The sequence below is a fragment of the Anser brachyrhynchus genome (genome assembly GCF_964034855.1).
Source record: "Anser brachyrhynchus genome assembly, chromosome: Z".
In the NCBI taxonomy this organism is placed as follows: domain Eukaryota; kingdom Metazoa; phylum Chordata; class Aves; order Anseriformes; family Anatidae; genus Anser; species Anser brachyrhynchus.
In genome coordinates, this window is record NC_137697.1 from 60962171 (window position 1) to 60978035 (window position 15865).

The window sequence follows — 15865 nt, forward strand, 5'->3', positions numbered from 1 at the left end:
ATAGCCTATTATCTCTGACTGCTTCACTCAGATCAGTTACTCTTGTACTAAAGTAATTGTAATGTCTCACTGTTGAACAGCTGCCACAGACCCACAGGACAAAACTAAGTGCAGTGCAACCTGGATACATTTCCACAGCTCACCAGGATGGTCTTTCTGATAGTCTCACCTGAAAACCTAAAGATTGAATGAGCAATACTGTGATCCCTCCAGATACTGATAGAGTTAATAGGTGGGTTTTATGGTGCAAGTGAACACAATCAGGCCTGCAGCTAAATAGAGGATTCTCTTTTCCAAGCTTATCAGTTGAGACAGATTCAATGCTAAATCCTATTTGGTGAAAAAAAAATGATTAAGAAATCCGCTCAAGTAGAATTTATCTGTTTTGTAACTTTCAGAATTAAAAACTGCAGAAACAATAGCATAAACCAAAATTAATTCAAAGGAATCAGATCACTGTAAGGATGGAATGACTTTCCAGAAATGTAGTGAGTTTGGACCATCCCCACATATTAAATTACATACACAAATCCTTTCCTGCAAATACACACAGTGAAAAAAAAAAAAAACCAACCTCCACCCCCCCCCCAAAAAAAAAAAAAGGAAACCCACCAAAAATCTGAAGAATACTACCATATTAATCCAATTGTAGTAATAGCTTATTCATTGCTTAACTGTGGAATCCTTGGTATGATATGCTTTATTTGGAATTTCTACAGCTGATCATATTTATCCTTCATTTCTTTTTCTCTTCAGAGTATGCCTACCCCAAATGTCACATCTGGAGGCCTGCAGTTTGAAACTAAACTATTTTTGGAATCACCACAGTTTTCCAACCCAAACTACTCACAGGCCAGTGGCTGGGCTGTCTGCTCCCTGCTTTGTTTTTCACTTTTAAAAAGGGTAGTAAGAAAGGTCTGTTCCTGAGGACATGTGTTCTTATAAAAATACCTACAAATACCTCATGGTGCAGTTAGGCTTTCCTCTGGTGCCTCAGTATTTTCTTTCTTCTCCATGACTGCTAAGTATGCCTTTGTTACCATGAATGAAGTCATTTTACTCAGAGCGCTACAAAATGGTGTGTTTTCAATAGACCTGACATTACTTGAGGTTAGCCCCAGGCTGCTGTTCTGGTGTTACATGAGGTCAAACCTTCCCATACTGAACAAAGCTTTTAATTTCTTCTTAAGCATATCCAACAAGACTGGCTCCCAAGCTCCCCTCCATAAATATTTGTCATCCAGGAATGAAAGCCACCTCCCATTTGTTATTTGTTTAATTGTCTATGTATTTTAATGGGAGGAGGGGAGGCCTCCATCTCTAGGTCACAGCTCTCATCATATGCTTTACTTGCCCAAGGAACACAGGTTCAGAAAAAAAGATTGGCATAAAGACTTAGTAACAGCATCAGGCTGTATGAAAACAGCCTTTTTCAGACATTCCTCTCTGAAAAGCAAGAGGCATTTTGCACCAGGGACAGAGGCAACCTGTGGAGCAGCTCTCCACCCAAAGGAGCATTTCACAGCCTCCGCCCCACCACAACAGCAGACAGATGTAAGGACTGGTCACGTGCCAAGGTATAAAATGACCTTGTGCCAAGGTATAAAATGACCTTGAACAACAAGGTAATTCTGCCTGATGATGCAGGTTATTAAAGATGTTACCCTACTGCAATCAGCAGAATATCCCATTTTAATCCTGATGTGCTACCTTTAAAAAAAAAAAAATCAGTATAATGAACATGGCATTTGTGTAAAAGTAGAAAGGCAGGAACTTCTACCACTAGCAGTGACAATATACACTAAATTTAACTCCAAAAATTCTTTCACTGTCTATTCTCATCTACTTTCTGTGTTTGCCAGCATATTTGCCAGGACTCACCTAAGAAGATATCAAAAACTGCCACAACTGAGACAAAGTCTATCATTTCCCATCCTCCTTTGAATTACAGGGCTGCTGAAGGTGTTTTCATTTTACAAAGTGAGTAGATGACTTTATGATAGAGGAAGATACAACATTTTGTTATTACAAAAATCAATATTTTGTTATTACACAAGTTTGCAAGACTTATCTTGTGTTAAAATGAATTACAGTAAAGGGAGAACACTAAAATCTTATTTTTAGGTAGTCAACATGATAAGAAGAAAACAGCAGATGGCAGCACCAGATGCTAGTGACACATCTGATAGGATTTTAGGCTCAATGCTATCACCATATGTTATCCAAAAAACTGTAAAACATATACCCACACCAAGTCATTAATACTCACTTACATAGTCAGTAGCAAACATTTTGGTCTACGCAAGAATAAAAAAAAACACATTCTGCTCTACCACAAGTCTGAGTTTCAATAGTTCCAGACATCACTTCCATTGCCTAAGGTATCACAGCAGAATCCAAACTGTATGCAAGAAATAGGATTTCTGAGCTGACGTCATTCTTGAGACTCTATTAAGCATAGGCAGTTGTTTGTTTTACGTAGTCAGACTTGACTAACTCAGATGTGTTCATGTATTCACAGAGCGAGGATAGTTAGTTGAAGCGACGTCTTATGGAGGCTGTTGAGTGTTCCGCACTAAAGGCATTTAACACCAAACTGGGCAAGAGTTTGTCAGTAAGTATTGGTCTGGCTGACCCTGCACTTGCTAAGGGAAAGAATTCTCCAGGATAGAGACACTCAGACGAAAGTACCTGCAGCTGGCCAGGGAAGGTCCATGGGAGTGCAGAGACCCGCCAGGAGCCTGCAGCTCACACAGCAGTGGCTGACAAGGCAAAAGGGAAAAAAGAAAGACCTGGGGAACTGCAGGCTGGTCAGTCTCACCTCTGTGTCTGTCAAGATCAAGGAACAGATCCTTCTGGAAAACATACTAAGGCACATGGAAAATAAAGAGGTGATTGGTGACAGCCAACATGGCTTCACTAAGAGCAGATCATGCCAGACAAATGTGGAGGCCTTCTATGATGGGGTTACAGCATTGGTGGATAGGGGAAGAGCAACTGATGTCATCTACCTTGACTTGTGCAAAGCATTTGACACTGTCCTCCATGATATCCTCATCTCTAAATTGGAGGTATGTGGATGCGATGGATGAACCACTCGGTAGGTAAGGAACTGGCTGGATGGCTGCTCTCAAAGATTTGTGGTCAACAGCTCAGTATCCAGGTGGAGGTCAGTGATGAGTGGTGTTCCTCAGCAGTAGGTACTGAGACCAGTGCTGTGCAACATCTTTGTTGGTGACATGGACAGTGGGATTGAGTGCACCGTCAGCAGGTTTGCCAATGACACCAAGGTATGTGCTGTGGTTGACATGCTGGCAGGAAGGGATGCCATCCAGAGGGACCTGGGCAGGCTTGAGAGGTGGGCCTGTGAGAACCTCATGAAGTTCAACAAGGCCAAATGCAAGGTCCTGCACCCAGGCCAGGGCAATCCCAAGTACAAATACAGGCTGGGTGGAGAATGGATTGAGATCCCAAGGAGAAGGACCTGGGGATGTTGGTGGATGAGAAGCTCAACATGAGCCAGCGATGTGCGCTTGCTGCCCAGAAAGCCAACTGTGTCCTGGGCTGCATCAAAAGCAGCGTGGCCAGCAGGGTGAGGGAGGTGATTCTCACCCTCTACGTTGGACTTGTGAGGCCCCACCTTGAGCATTGCATTCAGCTCTGCGGCCCCCAGCACAAGAAGGACATGGACCTATTAGAACAAGTCCAGTGGAGGACCATGAAGATGATCAGAGGGCTGGAGCACCTCTCCTATGAACACAGGCTGAGGGAGCTGGGGTTGTTCAGCCTGAAGAAGAGAAGGCTCTGGGGAGACCTTATAGCAGCCTTCCAATACGTAAAGGAGTCCTACAGAAAAGCTGGGGAGGGACTCTTTGTCAGGGAGTATGGTTATAGGAGAAAGAGTAATGGCTTTAAACTAAAAGAGCATAGATTAAGTTAGATATGAGGAAGAAATTCCTTCCTACGAGGGCAGTGAGGCACTGGCACAGTTGCCCAGAGAAGCTGTGGATGGCCCATCCCTGGAGGTGTTCAAGGCAAGGTTGGATGGGGCTTTGAGCAACCTGGTCCTGAAGGTGTCCCTGCCCACAGCAAGTGGGTTTGAACTGGCTGGTCTTCCAACCAACCATTCTATGGTTCTTCCTTTCCAACCCAAACCATTGTATGATTCTTTGATTACATTCAAAGTATTACAGACTCAGTTGTTTTTTGTTTGTTCATCTTTGTTTTCAGTTATTCCTCCCCTCTGATGTTTCACTGAATCAGGACTTTAAAAGAGGTGCTTAAATAATTTACTGTCACATTGACTAGGTCTGTTAAGAGAAACATGGACTTCCCCAAATGTTTTTCTCCTCCAAGAAGCTTGCAAAGTCTCTCTGTAAACTCACTGTGACTCTTTCCCTCATGAGCCACCATGAGCACCGTATGAATTTACATCAGCCTACAGAAAACAGGGCTGGAAGCTGCTTTAACTATAACCCTTCATTAATCAGGAGTAACTGATGTAATTCCTGCCAGAACCAAAGCAAACTGCCATTTCATTCCACTAGCAGTATATTTTAATAGAATTAATAAGCAGCTGAATAGCTGTTAGGGCAAGCAAATTAAAACCATTTGCTGGAAAAAGATGAAGACTGTATACAGGACCCTGACCTTATCTGTGCTCACAGTGAATCAGCTGTCCTTCCATGAACTTAGTGCTTTTCAACATCCTTTGATATGTGGACCTTTCAAAAATTTAAACTGGAGGTGGAGACCGTCACACAGAGAGTTTAAATCAATGGAAGAGATGCTTTCTTTGGCTGCTTCTTAGAAGAAGTCTTCCGATCCTGAACAGCCACTGCAATCACAGGATGTTTCTTTCACTCTTTCCATACCCATCTCTGCTTTGAAAGTGTACCTCTGTACAGACGGACAGCTTGAAAAATATTATTGAGTACAAAGAGAGAAAAAACATCTTCCCTTCTTGAAAGTCATCACTAACTGTGAAGTCCTTTAGAGTCAATTACAAACTGCGAACTGTACAGCCTCATTAGTAGGGCTGCAATTGAAAAACTTACTGATTGGAAGTAAATGAGGAAAACTGCTGTTCACACACAGGGAAGAACAGATTGGAACACATTTCAATCTGGCTCTGTAGAGCTCACAGAAGTAAAAAGCGGTAATAATGTTGTTGTTCAACAAGTCAGCAGATGTGAGTGAGTCCACAGAGGGAGCCGATACGTTGTGCAAGAGGGCAGCATTTTTACAGATTCATTCTCAATGCCAAACCACATGCTAAACTTGTTTTTGTGTGTCACTATAACTATGGACATTTTTCCTCATACAACCACTTCCCCCTGTTTTAAACATACAGAATTGTGCACGATGGACAAACTCTTGGCTTCACACCCATGCCTTTCATTGCGCAATCACCTTAAAACAATGCATTTGGTAAATGGTTCTTCAGTAAATAGTACAATGCATTGTAAGGCAACAAGAACATCTCCTTTCCTACAGCTGTAGATGTACCTGTGCAGCACTTTGCACTATATGAAATTGGGCAATAAAAGACCTGAGGTGTGGACATAATTTCACAGAATCACAGAATCACAGAATTGTAGGGGTTGGAAGGGACCTCGAGAGATCATCAAGTCCAACCCCCCTGCCAAAGCAGGTTCCTTAGAGCAGGCTGCCCAGGTAGGCATCCAGACGGGCCTTGAATATCTCCAGAGAAGGAAACTCAACAACCTCCCTGGGTAGCCTGTTCCAGTACTCTGTCACCCTCACCGTGAAGAAGTTCTTTCGCATGTTGGTGCGGAACTTCCTGGGCTCCATTTTGTGGCCATTGCCCCTTGTCCTGTCCCCACAAACCACGGAAAAGAGGTTGGCCAAATCCCTCTGTCTCCCACACCTCAGGTTATTTATACACATTGATGAGATCCCCTCCCAGTCTTCTTTCCTCAAGGCTGAACAGGCCCAGGTCTCTCAGCCTTTTCTCACAGGGGAGATGCTCCAGGCCCCGTATCATCTTTGTGGCCCTCTGCTGGACTCTTTCCAGAAGATCCCTGTCTTTTTTGTACCGGGGAGCCCAGAACTGGACACAGTACTCCAGGTGAGGCCTGACCAGGGCAGAGTAGAGGGGGAGGATCACCTCCCTTGGCCTGTTGGCCACGCTTCTTTTAATGCACACCAGGATCCCACTGGCCCTCTTGGCCACCAGGGCACACTGCTGGCTCATGGTCAACCTGTCATCTACCAGGACCCCCAGGTCCTTCTCCTCAGAGTTCCTCTCCAGCAGGTCGTCCCCCAGCCTGTACTGATACGTGCAGTTTTTCTTTCCCAGGTGCAGGACTCTACACTTGCTCTTATTAAACCTCATTTGGTTTCTTCCTGCCCATCTCTCCAGCCTGTCCAGGTCTCGCTGAATGGCAGCACAGCCTTCTGGCGTGCCAGCCACTCCTCCCAGCTTTGTGTCATCGGCGTACTTGCTGAGGACGGACACTATTCCCTCATCAAGGTCGTCGATGAAGATGTTGAACAAGACCGGACCCAGCACCAGCCCCTGGGGAACACCGCTAGTCACAGGTCTCCAGCCGGACTCTGCGCCACCGATCACCACCCTCTGAGCTCGGCCAGTCAGCCAGTTCTCAACCCACCTTACTGTCCACTCCTCTATCCCACACTTTCTCAGCTTTGCTAGCAGGATGTCGTGGGAGACAGTATCAAAAGCCTTGCTAAAGTCAAGGTAGATGACTTCCACTGCTCTCCCCCCATCTACCCAGCTGGTGATGCCATCATAGAAGGCAACGAGGTTGGCTGAGCACGACTTCCCCTTGGTGAATCCATGCTGACTACTCCTCATAACCTTCTTCTCTTCCAATTGCTTGGAGATGGCATCCAGAACAAGCTGTTCCAACACCTTTCCAGGGACAGAGGTGAGACTGACTGGCCTGTAGTTTCCCGGATCCTCCTCCTTGCCCTTCTTGAAGACCAGAGTGACATTGGCTATCCTCCAGTCTTCAGGCACCTCTCCTGTTCTCCAGAACCTTTCAAAGATGATAGAGAGCGGTTCAGCGATCTCTGCCAAATTCCTTAGCACACGTGGATGCATCCCATCGGGACCCATGGATTTGTGTGCATTGAGCCCACTCAGACGCTCCCGAACCACTCTCTCATCAACCAGGGGGGAGCCCTCCATTTCCCAGACCCTTTGTCCTCCCGACAGGGTCAAGGACTCCTGGGGGGGAGTCCTTGAAGCAAAGACTGATGCAAAGAAAGCATTCAGTATCTCCGCCTTCTCGGCGTCCCCTGTTACCAGGACACCCCCCTCATTCAGCAAGGTACCCACATTATCCCTAGTCTTCCTTTTACTGTTTACATGCTTAAAAAAAAAAAACTTCTTATTATCCTTTATCTCTTTTGCAAGCCTCATCTCTAGGTGGGCTTTAGCCTTCCTCATCGCGTCCCTGCGGACCCTGACAACACTTCTATACTCCTCCCAAGAGGACAGGCCCTTTTTCCACATTTCATAGACATTCCTCTTCCTTTTGATCTTGTCGATGAGCTCCTTGCTCATCCACGCAGGTCTCCTGCCCCCCTTCCCCAATTTCCTGCTTTTAGGGATGCACCGATCCTGAGCTTGGAAGAAGTGCTGTTTAAATGTTGCCCAGCTCTTACAAGCACCCTTACCTTCTAGCAACCTAGCCCATGAGATACCCCCAAGCAGGTCCCGGAAGAGGTTGAAGTTGGCTCTCCAAAAGTCCAGGGTAGCAATCCTGCTTTTAGCCTTACTTCTTCCACCAAGTTCCATCTTGAACTCCACCATCTCATGGTCGCTGCATCCCAAGCTGCCCCCAACCTTCACGTCCCTAACAAGCCCATCCCTGTTGGTAAGGACAAGGTCCAGAAGCACCCCCCGCCCCATTGGCTCCTCCACCACCTGCGTCAGAAAATTATCTTTAACACTTTGTAGGAACCATTTGGACTGTGCGTGCCTGGCCGAGTTGCTTACCTAACAGATGTCCGGATAATCGAAATCCCCCATGAGAACCAGTGCCTGGTATTGCTATTATCTATCAGTCAGTGGCCTCAAGTAGCTTAATATTGAAATGCCTCACATTTTTATCCTCATATTTGCCATTGCCTCAATCAACTCAATTATATTTAGCAGCTAGAGAATTGGGGAAGACCATGCTTCAACTTTTAAAACCTTTTTAGAAGTGCTCTGCATAGCATTGCATTCCTTCTTTCTTTTGGTGACTGAGATAGCTAAAGGCCATTTTCAGAAGTAAAATAGGCAACCTAGAGTCCAAACCCCACTGAGAAAAAACATCACGACATTTATTTTTGACACTAGGCCTAAATTTAGACATCTATCTTTTTAAAACAGTCCTAGCCAAAAAGACAACTTGTGCAGAAACAAACACAGAAAAAAATACGCCATTTTCCAAAACTTTGTGTAGCTTTTGGGTAATGTGAATCAGCTTCTCTTTTTTTTTTTTTTTGGATCTGGAATCAAATCAAATTCAGTGGAAAGAAATGTGCAGTATTATTTATTTTGTTGCTATACTCTGCTGCCTTTGAACATGCAGTCCTCAGTAAATTCATATTTCAAGCCAAGGTTAAGAATAATGGCAAAAAATGAAATTCACTGTAGTGCTTACACAATAATGAAGAATTGTATTTCATGTTAACTAAATAAAAGTGCCTAATATCTACTAAAACGCACAACATTCAAAGCTTGCCTAAGCTGCTGAACAGACTATCCTAATAAACTATAGCATATAAAGGTCCCCTTTGGGAATATAACTCTCATAGGAACACAGAGTACAAGTACCAAACTACTCTCTTAAACAGAAAAATCAAAAGAGATAGGAATAAGTAGTTTTCTTTATTCAAACAATAGCCCCCTCACCTTTGCCTACTATTCATCAAAGAAACATTTGTATGGAGCCAAAAGGTTCTTCTGAAAGAAAGCGATTCTGAATTTTGGTAAGAACTCAGTCGCTCCTGCAACAAAATGCATCCACACCCTTTCACACAATGTATGCTTTAGCAGTTTACCTTGTCTAAAGTGGCTGGTGCAGCCCCGCTCTTCCGTTGACTGGTCTTACATGGATCTTCTCTTGCTGAGCCAGATTTATGGGGGTTAGAACTTGGTAACCCCACACCACTGCCACTTCCTTTGCAACTCCTTTGGTGCACAATGAGACGGTCTGGAAGGAAGGTCCGGCCACAATTTCCACAGGGCAGAAGCTGGGCTTGAGCACTCTGATAAGCTGCTTCATTTTCAGCTGTAAGCGTACAGGAACCACCAGTAAGGACCTCAGGTCTCCGAGGTTCTGGTCTTCTCAGATGTCTTGGTAGCTGATCATTTTCAATACGCCACTTCTCTAGGCACTGGGGTTCATGTATAGAAATGGACTGTGACCCAAATTCTCTGCCACAGATATAGCATACCCTGAAGCAAGGTCTTCTTGGTGGGATGATTGGTCGATTCAGTGGCATTCGAGACATGTTTGAAGAGTCTGACTGCTTTGATATTATTGCAGTGCCTGGCCGCCTTCTCTGGGGTCCAGCTTCTAGATGTACTTCTTCTGGCAAGATTTGGGGAATAACCCGCACATTTGATGGTGCAACCTGCTCTGAAGGCAAGAGGGCAGAGACACTAGCAGGGGTGTCTCCAGCACTTGGCAGAGTGTCACTAATTTTGTTCAGATTATTTTTATTGACATTTGCTTCCATCAAGAGTACATTTCAAGTTCTCTCTCTTCTACCCATAAAGGACTCGAGAAAGTCTGTTATTCAGCATGGTCCTCCAGCTCCTAAATTCAGTTTAATGGGCTGGAATGTACTAGAGCCTTCAAAGCTAGAAAATTGCATCTAATGACTTTCAGTAGAGAAGGAGGGTTTCTGTGTGTTTATCTTTTGCTTTTTGGTCTTGCATGATCCTGAAACAAATTCAGTCAGTACACATTAATAAATACTATTTTTTTTTATGGTTACAACCAGTGGTTTATTACAAGGATCACTTGACTGTACTACTCCGTTACATTTTTAAATAGTAGGCATATAACATCAAATACCAACTATCCCTAATTATCACCTGAACAATGAAAATCTGAAATTCTAGACTCAGGTGGTTCAAAGCCATGAAGGAAAGGAAAGTGGAAAGGTTTGTATAAAGGGAAGTATTTGAAATACATGTGCTTTTGAGCATAATCGTTATTCTTTATTTTCAATTTCTGACAGAACTGACACAGTCTATAATTTCTAAACTACTTATATTGATAGTTAAACATAATTTTCCTGCCTCAAGAGAAATGCCCCTTAGTAGAGAGATGTTAACATCCACCTCCAAAGGGTGATTAATTAACAAGGAAAATCTTCCCAGTCTGCAGGTTGCAGCAAGTGACAAGGCCCCTTTACTCAGCACTTGTGAGGTACTATCTCAAGTGTTGGATCTCCCAGTACAAGAGAGATATTAACAAAATGGAGCGCGTTTGTCTGTAAGGTCTACTGAGATGATGTGGGGACTAAAGCACATGACATATGACAAGAAGCTGGGGACACTGCGCTTGTCTAGTCCCAAGAAGACAGCCAAACGTATTTCAGTTTTTCAGTTTGCAGTCTATCTCTACATACAGGCAAGTTTGTGTTGTGTCACTTAAACATTCACTTCTCACAGAGACAACATTTTGGGTTTATCCTCCAAGGATCAGAAAATAAAATTCAGACTGTAAGCACATTACTGCAGGGGTTATTCTTCTATTGCAAGAATACAGAATAATTAGCAGACTAGCTTCTAGTCACCAGCATGGAAGTGATTGCATGGATGGGTCACCGTTGTCTATCGATAACACAAGAAATAGCTGATTGTTTCTTCTTCTGCCACCAAGGGTAAGGTCAAGGCACAATAGTCTGAGGTGGCATCTCTTTCACTTAAGAATCCCCTTGCAAATACTCTAAACTCGATCTCAACCACTCTAACGTCTTCAGGGTTTCCTAACTCCCAAACTTATCTACCCAGAAATCCCACGGACCCATTTCAGGTAACTGATCAACCTGGATCTCCCCTGAGCTGCTCTTTTGTTGTATCAACCACGGGAGACTTTGCTCCCACTCAACAGCCTTTTCACTTTTATCACTCCCTGGTCTGAACAGAGGGGATGAATTTTCCTGCACTCTAGGATGAGGACACAGTTTTGCCATTACCCTTGAGATGACAAACTTTGTCTACACCACTGAGAAACCCTGAGTCAGTTCTAGCCTCCAATAAATTCTCGGGGATAGATTAAGGACATAGGCAACAGTGGAAAAATAAAAAAGAGTTGCCAACAGGTTCACGATTTGCCAGGTGTACAAAGATGTTTAGACTGCTGCATCCACACTGCTTGATTAAATATTCACAAGGTTCCATATTCCAGGGACACTTGTCACACTTTCTCATTTTTAAAAATCTCCTCAGATATGTTTGTACACAAATTGGAAGATGTGAGGATCGTCAGAGCCAGTCTGTGGTTTGTACTGGAATGCATCTCTGTGAAAAAGTATTTTGCAGCTAGCTCCTAAAAATAAAATTCCTGAGGGACAGTGTACTTAGCGCTCGGAGTTAACACCTCCTCTCACATTTTATTAGGTAACTGCAGTCTGTGGAACAATATAGTAAACTACAAGGCTGTGCCATCCCCTTGTGTCTGAAGCTATCAGACATTCATATAATACACTCATATATAATATATATATTCATATATAGTAACATTCATATAACATATGTATGTTAAAGGACACACAAAACTATAGCACTGAAATTTTTAACTCAGGTATCAAAAAACGTTTTTGTTTGGTGCCTACACAGTGTATAGTTGTAAAACATCCAATGGAAAAGCATGCTAAAAACAAAGAGACAAAGGTTACAAGCAGTTTGGACAGGAACAATTAACAATACGCAGGCAGCTAACTGACTCCAAATTGGTGCAGCCACATTTTAATGAAATAATTTTTGCCCCTACCAACAATGTTGCCTTAATGCAAAAACTTTGTTAGGTAACTGTGTAGAAAATATTACTAAAGTACCACCAATGTCAAAGCTTTTCCCTTGTTTTCCTTTTAGAAGGTCTACATTTTCTGATCTTAACTTTAAAGAAAGCCAACCACTTTGTACCACAAATTTGCAAGAGTTTGCCCATTTCAGTGAGGTAGCGTACATGATTCAGTTAGGTGAGTGGTTCGAGTGTGTGAGGTTTAAATTTGCAAACTAGCCCAGAGGCTACCCTACTGTAAGGCCCTTTCAAAGACTGGGAGAGTTTCCAGGGAGGGTGGCCTGTTGGATGAATCCAAGTTGGGAATTAGCCAAGCTCTTTAGGAGGATGAAGGGAATGGAGAGCCAGAGAAACATTAAAGGGTCATGAAGGCAGGGGAGATAAGGGTTATTGGAGGGTCACAGGAAGGGAGCATCAGAAAGTCCAGCTACACTTAGGGAACTTCTGAACTTCGCAAGATTAACGCTCGCAACTACATGTCCTATTTATTGATTTATCCCAGAAAATTTTCTGCTACCTGAGAGGATTCTTAAAGGAACAGTGGACATCGATCTGACTGCCGCATGAAGAATGTTAGGTGACTAAATCTATTAAAATTAAGAATGAATCAGTCAATAAAAGATGCTATAAAGAACCTATTAACAATATACCCTATTGTTGGATTTCCAAGCTTGCTATTGTAAATACTTCATAACAGAATTATGCTTCCTTGTGGGGATTACACCATTTGGTCTACATTTATTGCTGCCAAGTTGACCGTTATTATTTGGAAAGTTCCTATAAATTCAGTGTAATGAAAAGGCGTATGAGCTGTTCAGATCTTATTTTCTCAAGCTCAGTAATTAAGATGTGGAAGTAAAACAGGTTTTGGATTTAAAATTTCTTTTCAAAACAAAACTTTGTTGTTTTTTTTTCTTATAAAAATGTTATGATATTATTTAATAAAGTGGGAAGGTACAGTTGATCATTGCATATAGTTTTTGGAAAATATTCATCTCCTCTACAGTTCCACTGAGTACCATACTTAAAAAATACCTCATGAACTGCAATGACAGTGCACGTTCCACTGATGGATGACATCGATTTAATTAAAAGGAACTGAAATGCAACTGCTAGTTCAACATCAGGCTGGGAGCCTCACTTTACCCAGAAGAGAACAGAATGATAAGAGTGCAAATAGTTCAGTACATCTCTTATCTTCTTGTCCTGCGTTTTTAAGCTTATCCTAACCAGAAAGCACAGCAATAGCATTATTATCCAGGCTTTAGTAATGCTGCTTTCTCTTAGCTGCCATGTGTGATTCAACCTATACAGGCAAATGGAAACTCCTACCCTGAAATGGCCTTCTTTATGTCTTCTTTCACATCAGTGTTGGAACTTGGAAGCAAAGTTGACACATACGTTTCCTATTTCCTGTATGCAGCCTGTTCCTGAAGAGTGACCCACTCTGTTTTTCATCTCTCTTGATTCTCTCATGTAAACAATTCCTCAAAACCCATTATAAGGTCATTTTATAAGGCTGGATTCCTTAACTGAATTGAACAAAACATACTTGTGCTAGCTGGGGGATTAAATTGGCTGTTTCCAATGAATCCTCAACACTACTGCTTTTGACTTAGCAAGAATTCCACATGGAGACCTCCCAGATGAAAAGAAGAGTTTACCTTGTGGAAGAACACATTGCATAAAGCCTCCTGCTGCCAGAACACAACCATGTTTATTCACTGGACAAAATATAGAAATAGCTGTGATAATCTGGGGAACCTGTTTATGTGCAGCTTACAAATACTGACCGACAGCATGGCTTCTCCTTGTGCAGCTGTATCTGACTATAAGATCCACTTAAACTACACAGCTGGCTTACCGTCATTGTTCCCCTTTGCCAGCACAGAAAGGGACAAGCTAAATCCAGATAAACACAGAGCTTAAAAAAAAAAAAAAAAAAAATGTCACGGAGCTTTCAAGCTCATACATCTCAAAGAAAATACCCCTTGGACATGTTTGACTCACTCTAAAGGCAGAACCAATTTTCATGTTTTGAGTTAGGAGGGAGGACCATAAGCAAGCAGTATAAATAGTGGGAACAACTGATTCCTTTACTGTTTTTAAAACAGTGCTTGATAAGCTATGAAAAGGATTTATATAATGTGATGTTTGAGGTGGTAGTGGCTTACATGCAGGAAGCTCTTTGGAGAGGTCATCTGTAATTGCAGAGTGCTTACAAAATTAGGACCCACATAACGGAGATATGAGAATGTCTTTGTGGGTTGCTCTGCCTGAGGAAGTGTATGACAGGTCACAATGATGCATTAAATTAAGGGGGAAACATATGGTTCCAAAATGGCAGCATCCAAATACAACAGCCTGGTAGAAGTCCAGATATGGATCAATCTGTCAGTGTCAAAAAAAAAAAAAGAACAAATTAATTTTTGCTTGAAAGAAGATACTGGTTAATCCAGGATCTTGAACACAAGAGTTGTGTAAGCCCTTAATAATTCAAGACCCCACTTCACTATAAGGCAACTTTCCCTTTGTTTGCCTTCAGTACCACATTTAGTCTTGTCTACTTATGCTGCCTGTTCCTATTTCAGTGCTTGAAGTTACAAGCTTTCTGTTTGTGACTTCACATCTGTTGTTGAGTGGATTACTTAATAAAGGTGATTTAGGTAAACTGAAGCTAATTCACAAGAATTCTAAAAGAAAAGTTATTTGTTTTTTAATACCTAGCTTTACCGCTACAGAAATTATAAATGTCATAAATGGCTTTAAATGAGAAACAACAAGCAACAATTTATTGTACTACAGTAGTGTCCAGAGATCCTGCTTTCTCAGTCTGGGCTGGACTACGTAAAAAGACAAAGAAGAACAACTCAGACAAAGAGGGCAAAAGGTAGAGAAGGACAGATATGAAATGGTTCACTTAGCATAACTCAAGTCAAAAGGAGAAGGAGATGAACATAGGTTTTCTAGGGCCTCAACACTAAATCAGTCTGGTCACAGGGTTCCTGAGTCTGATACCTACATTTGTAGTCAAGGTAAGATATTTCTTCTTTTTCTTCTATTTATGGGTTTTCATTACATTTACATATAAAAGAGGCATCAGAAAGGACCTAACTGACATCCTGTGTTGAGTATCAGAAATCCTTGCTTGAGGCTCTCTTTCCAAATAAAATGCTTTCTGTGAGGCTTCCCATTATTCTTTAAGGGAAATCATGTTGAATTAAATAAACATCTTCAGCTGTATTTTTTTTGTCCTGAATGTTGTTTTGTGTTGCTCAATTATAAATCATTTTAGAAATCTGTTAAAACAAAACACTGAAATATAAATTGGACAAAAATATTGGATAATTTGCACTATCTCACTGTTGGATCTGTTTTTCACTGAAAGATAAAAGGAAAAAGAAACAAAACATTTTTATGTTTCCAACAATATTTTTAGCGAATTAACTACATATTAAAACCCTCACATTTTTCCAGCTCGGCGCTGCATTTTGTACATGGTTCCTGGCTGGAAGAGTCTCCTCTGATTAGTCCTAGGCACCAATCTTTTCCTTCACTCATGTGAAAAGGACAATCTATTATGTGGTTAAACATTATTAAAGACCACAAGACCACGGAGACATAAGAAATACACAGTTTTCTATGTCAGCTTGTTTTATCTTGTCATAGATGAGAACAACCCATTTCTATGCATCCTTCAACCTCAAGAAATGTTTTGAAAGCTCTGAACGCATGAATATTGGCATGTACCCCCCTTTCTGGCAGCTTCATGACACTGTTAGTCTGTAAATCTAACATTGCAGCACTCTGGCTTAAATGCCTTATGAGTAATGCATACTTAGAAA

General features: G+C 42.1%; 1 protein-coding gene across 4 annotated transcripts in view; it reads right to left on the minus strand.

Moving 5' to 3' along the window:
* The window catches only part of ZNF475 (zinc finger protein 475), a 58024-nt gene that overhangs the window by 36649 nt on the left and 5510 nt on the right, over positions 1-15865 (minus strand). For 2 of the 4 annotated variants that reach the window (XM_080573571.1, XM_080573569.1), the window contains exon 2: positions 9043-9929. The exons of 1 other annotated variant lie outside the window; for it this stretch is intronic. In XM_080573571.1, coding sequence (XP_080429697.1) covers positions 9043-9723 — 681 coding nt within the window. In that variant the 5' untranslated portion in view covers positions 9724-9929. Of the gene's footprint in view, positions 1-9042; positions 9930-14194; positions 14412-15865 lie in introns of all 4 variants that reach the window. One more of the 4 variants, XM_080573570.1, reaches the window with a different exon arrangement.